Here is a 7612-nt window from a genome sequence, read left to right on the forward strand (position 1 = left end):
TGTTATTACTTACATCACTTCCATCCTGCATGAAGAATTAAACTCTCTCCATGCATCTATTAACCCATGATGAGACTTGGTGCCTGACAAGTCACTAAAGGCACGTGTGACCTACTAGAAGAGAAAGAGACGATGAATCGCTCTCATTTCCCCGTCCCATTTTCTTTGTTGCTTTTTCCCCTCTATTTCTCTGAGGCAACATCCTGGTCATCGAGATAATTTTATGGGTTAATCCTGTGTAGGGTTAAATCTGTCAGGCTGAGCAAGTCTCCCTCGTGGTTTAACAGCCAAGAGCTTTTTAACTTGTGAGCTTTGTGTATGCACGAGTGTTTGTGGTTGTTGCATGCATGCTCTAAGCTGCAGAGCTCAGCCTGCAGCTCTCTTGTGGTTCAGTAATAGAGAGCTTTGAACTGCAGGGTTATTAATTATAATGAAGAGTGTCTACTGGTGCGTATAAATCAGTGTGATCAGCTGCAGCCTCTGCGGATTCATCACACAGAAAACGACTTTAGGCCGAGAGAGGAGAGCAGGCCGAGGACAAAACGATTCTCACTCGGAACGTGATTAGAAATGCTTAACAGTGAGATTGTGTTTGTTATGTGTGTGGTGTTTACTGGGGTCGGGGATCGGCTGAAATATTTTGGTATTCCCGCTGACGCCATCATAGCTGAGTTGGTAAAACGTGCCCTCCAACCAGCAGTGACCCCAGAAAGTCAGTTTGCTGCAGGACAGTTAGTTTATGGTATTTATATCTTATTTGCATAGACGAGATCATGCATTGAGATTAAATCTTAGCCAGATTCAGATTAGACCTCCCAGTCACAAGCCTCCAGATTTCACTTTCCCAGGTAAGCGCTGAGAACTACAGATGGTGCAGCTTCTAACAATCAGGCCAAGAACTGGAGTGGCTACAAACTGCAGTCGGAGCCCGTTTTTTGACTCAAAGTAACCCTTTCATCCACTGGGGAAAACTTTTAACACGCAGGAACCGACTCGGGAGGATAAAATGTAATATTAATTGTTGGTTTTAGTGGCAAAAATGGGTTTATTACATTTTGTGGAATGCGAACACTGCTTTCACAGTTTAAAATGTGTACAAATCTTTACATCAAAAGAAAAATCATCCAATGAATCTCTTAGAAGAAAATGTTTGGGGTTTTTTAGGCCACTGTTGCTGTCACTGTTACATTGTGGGACATTCCTGTTAATTAAACCTTCTTTGTAGACAAAGAAGTTGAATCTGATCCTGGTTTTTCCACTTTGGGACTATAATCATGTGAGGCGATGTTGTATTGCCTGAACCTGAACCCCCCCCCCCCCCCCCCCCCCCCCCATTGTCTTTACTGGACATATTTATTAATTAGCCATTGATTGGAAACATATTTTTGGTTTGTGATTTCAGGCAGCCCAGTGCAGGGAAGCGCTGTGATTGGTTCATGCCGGCATGTTGTCAGGCAACATGTTCTGTTGGCTGAGCACATAATTTCAGTGTCACCGAGATTGCGAATGAAGAAAATTCAAATAATTCAATTAGTTTTGTAAACTAAGGTTTACAAAATACCCATTGGCTTTAAAAATAATACAAATTTACTGAAACGGAAATTTTAATCAGCTATTTAAGCACCATACAAATAAAGACGCTTCTGTGTTCATGATTATGCCTTTTTTCCCCTGCAGTATAATTTTTATTTAACAAAACTTGTCATCTAAAACTGGGCAGCAGAATAAGAATTTTGTTTAAACAAATAGCTCCACAGATGCATTTCATACTGTGCTTTTTTAAGGTTCAGTTTAGGAATTCATTCTCAGAGACTGATCTCTTACAAATCTAACGAAAGACTTGTCCTTACGAGCATGTGTTTTTAAGTCATTTTGGGTGATCTCTCATCAGGTATGAGATCACGAAGGCTGGGTGAATCAAAACCATTCACACCCTTTACTGTATTATGTAGTATGAGTGCGTTTGTCCTGGTGTTAGCCCCTGCTTTCCAGAGAGAGAAAATCTGAAAACAAATATGTTTGTAGTCTGTATTACGTTTCAGGTAATCCTATTACTCTTTCAGTGTGACACAATGTGACGATTCCCCAATGTACAAAAAGAATTATTAGTAAATATTTTCTAGTTTGGTAAAAAAAAAAAAAAGAAAGAAAAGAAAGGGGGACAAAAACAGAGCTCAGCCCCAATCCATCCACTCTGGAAAGAACTACAACATCCACTGTGTGTCAGGCCTCATCACCCAGCGCCAGCATCCGTCCTCATTAATACTGCAGTGGCTGAATGGGAGCGCATACAGCTTCGACATCTGGAGCTAGACGAGTGGGGGAGCGGGTTGATAACATGCAGCGTCTTCTGTCAGGAAGTTTTGATGACTGAGTGCCAGCTCAGGGATAAACGAACACATCAGATAATTTTAGTTAACATTGCTAACTGTGAGATCTGCGCTGGTTTAAATGGGGTTTTCGAACGTTAGTGAAGTGACGGTTACAGTGGCGGTTTTGTTAAGGTTAAGTCGGCCGTGATGGCTAAAAGTTAGCTAGGCATGAGTTCGTGTGTAGAAAGATAAAACATGTGATGATGCATTCTTTCGTCGATGTGCTCATACATTAAGAACCCAGTTTAACCGTAACTAAGGTGTCCACAGACTTTTGGACACATCTTATCAATGTTTAACTGTCAGATATTAAAAAGCAGAATTATAGGAAGCATCAATCGAACTCTCCCTGCAGACGTGTGTGTTTGTGTGCACGTGTGCGTACTGTGGTGATTGTGATTCAGTGCTTCTCCACATGTGACTCCCTGATGATGCTTTTGTTTTTGTTGTGTTTTTTTTTGATGCACTTCCTGCTATGAGCTGCCTCCAGCATTGACCTTTTTTGACCTTTTTGCGTTGATGTTTTGTGGATATTTTCAGCTTTCCAACCGTGTTCTCATTCAGCTGTTCCACTCGTTGTGGGTTTTTGTTTTTTTTTTCATTTCCATGCCCAGATTCAGACGCACGACCGCCACGTGTCCCATCAGCCCCTGCTGCCAGTTTTGTTTTTGTTTGTGTAGAAATGGCTGCCCACCTACGAGACCTCCTCTGACGTTCGTTTCCTCTCTTTGTTTCAGATTAAGGTGGTGAATGCGTTCCGTAGCTCCCTGTACGCGGGGCTGGAGAGCCCAGAGTCCCGTAGCTCCATCCACAGCTTCATGGCCCATCCTGAGTTTGTGCCCCTGTCCGAGGAGGAGGAGGCTCGCATCCCCACCATTAAGGAGACTGGAGACGAAATCGACCCCCTCCCCACCTCCTCATCATTGATCCGGGGAGGAGAAGACTTGCCCACCACCTTCCCCCTCAACCTCGATTAATCCATCTGAGTTCCTCCTCTCTCCTCTTCATCAGCATCATCTGTCACCCCACCAACCGAACTGTCACACCGAGGAAGGGAGTCATGACTCATTCTGCACACACACATGCTTCACATCGTCTCCACCCCCCCTCGGTCATTCCTGCCACATTGTGTTTTTCATACTGACTGTGGCGTCGTTCTGCCTGTAAGTCTGATAGAGTCTCCACAGTGGAAGGCCTCTTCTAGTCCATTCAATTTTTTTTTTTTCTTCCTTTTTTTTTTTTTAACTTGACATTCTTTTTGAAAAGCTTTTAAACTTTATTGGATTCGATCCTTGCAGGACTCGCAGCAGCAGCATGTTGTGTTCTGTACTCGCTTCATTCCTGCGTTCTCAAACGGCACCGAACTTTTCAAAGAGTGCAGTGAATCAGATGTACATACGCTTCCGCTCTTCTACACAGCTATAAGCCGGGTTTGTTGATCAGAAGATTTTTAGGCAAATGCAAAAATGTAACCTTATTATTATTATTGTTGTTTTTTGTTTTGTTTAGTTTTTTTTTTTTTTTTTTTTTTTTAGACCTTGATCTTGATTTCTTTTTGAAACCTTCTAACGAATGTCAATCGATGGTTGATTCAGACTCCTGAGAATGTCTTGTGAGTGTGACACTACACCTTTCAAGGTTAAAATAATGTTTTTCCCTTTATCGTGTCTGTATGTGTTGCTTTTTTTTTTTTTTTTAGCTGCTGTGTTGCATGTGGAAGGACAGAATGTTTACTACCCAAAAATACTGAAGACGGCAGCGTCTGGAGGGGGCTCGCTTTCTGCTCAGTGGGGGTTCTGACCTCATCTCATCCAGTCAGGGTTCTGGTTCTCTCTGCCCCTCCCCCAGTTTGTCCCCTGTGAGGATAGGAAACGGGAGTGTGGTTCATGTTTTCCGTCTCTAGTAGGATGCATGTTTTTGTTTAGTTCGTGTTGAGTCGCATGATAACGTACAGTAGGAATGAATATTCGGGATTCTGTTTCAACTTTGTGCGTCTGCAGCAGCGTCTGTTCAGAGCTCCATGAGCTTCCTGTCTGTAGGACTGAACCTCCTGTTACCACGGCAGCCTCATCGATATTCTGGCAGGGGAAACCATCAGGGTGTTTAACACAATCGATACCCTGGCGTCCGCGTGTGTTTCACAGTAGGCGAGTGCAATAAAACTTTCGGTATCGAGGTAATGCGAAGTCACAAAGCCCTGAAATCCAATGTCTGTCTCGGTGTTGTCACAACACAGGTATCGCTGGTAAGATGAGGTCGCTACACACACGGAAAGCCCCGAGGGCCAACGACAACAAACAAAAGCTGCAGCCTGTTTTTTCCACTGCTCGACCCCCACCGTGTCGCTCGCTCGCCACGTGGCTGCGACCGGCCCACTCCAATCTCATGTCGGCAGCTGTGCACAGAGATGCTTTCAGCTAGGAGAGGTTGAATACAATCAAAATAGTAATACTTGGATAGAGACAGACTAAAACACATGCATTCTCATCTCTGGTCTTGTAATACTCGCCCCTGGACACCAAGCTTAAGTCGGTGCTCTTCCTCTGAGAGGAATCACGGTTGTCCTCTCGATACACCGGGCACAGGGACGTGACCCTTTCCTGACCAAATTTATGTCACTCCCAAGCAGATGTTTGCACACCGATAGGTGTGAAAACTGTAACACTCGTTTGTGTCTCCTCACTCTACACTCCGACAGGCTCGTATTAGACAAAACCCGCCCACCCTGGGTTCATCAGCAAGTTAAAATTGATCACAACTAACTTCCCTGCTGTGCAGATGTATAATTTGGGCTTCTTAGGGTATTTGCTTAAAGAGTAAACATTTCCTTCAGAGGATGAAGGAATATTAACCTTTTAGTTTGTGCAAGGAAAAGTTTAGGTAAAGCATTTCAGATCTTATTTAGTCTTCTACCCATTTCTTAAAGATCGTCTCTGTCAGAGGTCAGGTTGTACTCTTAGTGCTTCATGTCTGGATCCATGAATGTCAATCAATCAATCAATCAAGGCTTTATTCGCCACGTGCAGGTTGCCCTGCAGTGAAATGGGACTCTCCCCCCCCCCCCTCCGACCTTACACACACAACACAGACATCACATGGGGATACAGGTCGATACAGAATGTAGGCTTGCCACAAAGTTTAGTTTTGCTATCAGTGAATCTGAAGCATTTTAAGCCTACGGGCAGCTCACATCTGTTGGTGTCACTCACATTTTTGCAGTCTGACTGTGGCGCTGGTAAAAGAAGTGAGTTTAAACGCGTGTTAAACAGAAAACGACTGCACCGCTGACAAGTCTGTTTTTGGGGCAAAGACAGGAAGTAAATGGAGCTTTAAACAGCGTCTGGACCGTCTGCCTGTGTTTAAGACAAATCTTAGCTCCTTTCTCAGACTTTATAACTTTATAACATAAACTTAAATCAGCTGTCAGTGACATCACACAGCCAGGAGCGGAGAAGATGTTTGATCTTCACCATCAACATCATTGCTCTCTTCTCTGCTGTGTCTGATTGGCAGGCATCAGTGTGGCGGCCATGCTGAGGTTTACGGGAGACTGATGATGTCACCAGTCAGCCCATAGATTTAAATCCACTGTGTTCCCGCTGCCGCTTAGTACTTCCTGCTCGTCTGCAGATTACTGTCTTAAAAGAAGAAAGACTCATCCTCCAATCAGAAGCAGCGGTGCGTCTAATCCCCTCTTAGTCTGACTAGCAGCCATCAACCTATCTCTGAACTAGGACACGTTATTGAAGTAATGTGCTACTACTGCCATATTTCCAACTTTTGTCATGACTAGGTTTCCCCACTGATGAGCTTTTTCTATGTAACTCAGAGCCATATTTTATAGGTTGTCTGTATTGATTTTTTTTTTTTTTTAAATCTCATTGTTATCGAGGTTTGCTTTGGACTTTCTCACCCCTCACCCTTTCTAACCCCGTCCCAGCACACACCCTCTCTCCTCCCCTGGCCCTTTTACTTCAAACACGACCAAAAAAGAAACAAAAGAAGAAAAAAAAACAAGGAGAAAAATCTTCAGTCGTCACTGCCGAACCAAGTTAAAAGGACCTCTACAATGTTTACATGAAAAGCGAGTCGGTGGCAGTTCGTCTGCGCTTCTCTCATCCGACCACTTCCCTTTCACTCCCTTGTTTTCCTGAATCTTAGAGTTACTATTTAACTAAATGGGGAATCTTTCTTGCATGGTTTTCATATAAAATTCAATGTTTTGCTCATTTTTTACAATTCTTCTGTATTTTTATATTAAGTACTTTTTAATATTTTGGAGATATATGAATATATATGTATAGGCTGAAGAGTTTGGTGACAGTACCGTACATGAATGAGATGAACCTACCGTGGACTCTGTCTTTTTACAGCTCTCTAAATATTTCTGCCACGTGTGTCGTCTTGGTCACCTGACGTTAGGGCTCAGAAACCTGCAGTGACTTGTTTACTTCCTGTCGCCCAATCAATTGGAATCTGAACAGTCTAGTCCCATCAGCCCCCTTTTACATGAGTATAATCACTTTACCTGAGATGTTGTGACACACTACACGTCAAGTGATTTTTCGCAATTATCCAACTCCATTAGAGTTCAGAAAATGCATCAGCTAACTGTATCAAACATTAAATGGGAGTGTATAATTATTTATCCAACCTCTGGGTTTGTTTGTTTCTCTGCTTTGAAGCTACAGCGACTGATTTCTTTGAATGAGTGGATTGATGCTGTTTTCCAGCTTGCAGGTGTCGGAGCTGACGACTTTAAAGAGGATCAAAGCTGTGTCCCACGTCATGCTCCGCCTCCGTTTTGAAGGGGCAGTGGTCCGTGAAGGCACGCCCACCTTTGTCCAAATTGACTTCCCAACCCCTCTGCGAGAAAAACCTCCGAAAGTAAGCTCCATGTAGTCAGTACAGAGACGGACCAAAAGCAAGCTCTGACCTCCCAGACTCAAGGTCAAAGACTTTAAGCTTAATTTGAAGTCCTGCATTGAATCGCCACAAACCCCAGAGCGGCCATCTTTGCTTTTACTAGCTGAGCTGCTCACGTTGGACTCTGAACAACAGTTACTTTTACTTTAAAGCAGGAAGAAGGGAACTGAGCTGTAAAAATGAGAAAACGCCATGTACACTGGCAGAATACCAGCCATTGCATTAGCATTGTGATCGCACTAGATACAATCACAGCCTATTACATTTGGTTCAACAGAGGCATTAACAGAGTGCTAATCAATGGGTTTTACAGT

The 7612-nt window shown here is 43.4% G+C and overlaps 1 protein-coding gene across 3 annotated transcripts in view; it reads left to right on the plus strand.

Annotated features, from left to right (window-relative positions):
- LOC102794391 (plasma membrane calcium-transporting ATPase 1-like) overlaps nucleotides 1–7025 on the plus strand; it is a 127446-nt gene extending 120421 nt beyond the window's left edge. For 2 of the 3 annotated variants that reach the window (XM_006782957.3, XM_006782959.3), the window contains one exon: nucleotides 3110–7025. In XM_006782957.3, coding sequence (XP_006783020.1) covers nucleotides 3110–3349 — 240 coding nt within the window. In that variant the 3' untranslated portion in view covers nucleotides 3350–7025. The remainder of the gene's footprint in view (nucleotides 1–3109) is intronic. The other variant, XM_006782958.3, reaches the window with a different exon arrangement.
- The last annotated feature ends 587 nt before the right edge of the window (nucleotides 7026–7612 follow it).

The sequence above is a fragment of the Neolamprologus brichardi genome, chromosome 5 (assembly GCF_056152115.1).
Source record: "Neolamprologus brichardi isolate AB-2024 chromosome 5, ASM5615211v1, whole genome shotgun sequence".
Classification (NCBI taxonomy): Eukaryota; Metazoa; Chordata; class Actinopteri; order Cichliformes; family Cichlidae; genus Neolamprologus; species Neolamprologus brichardi.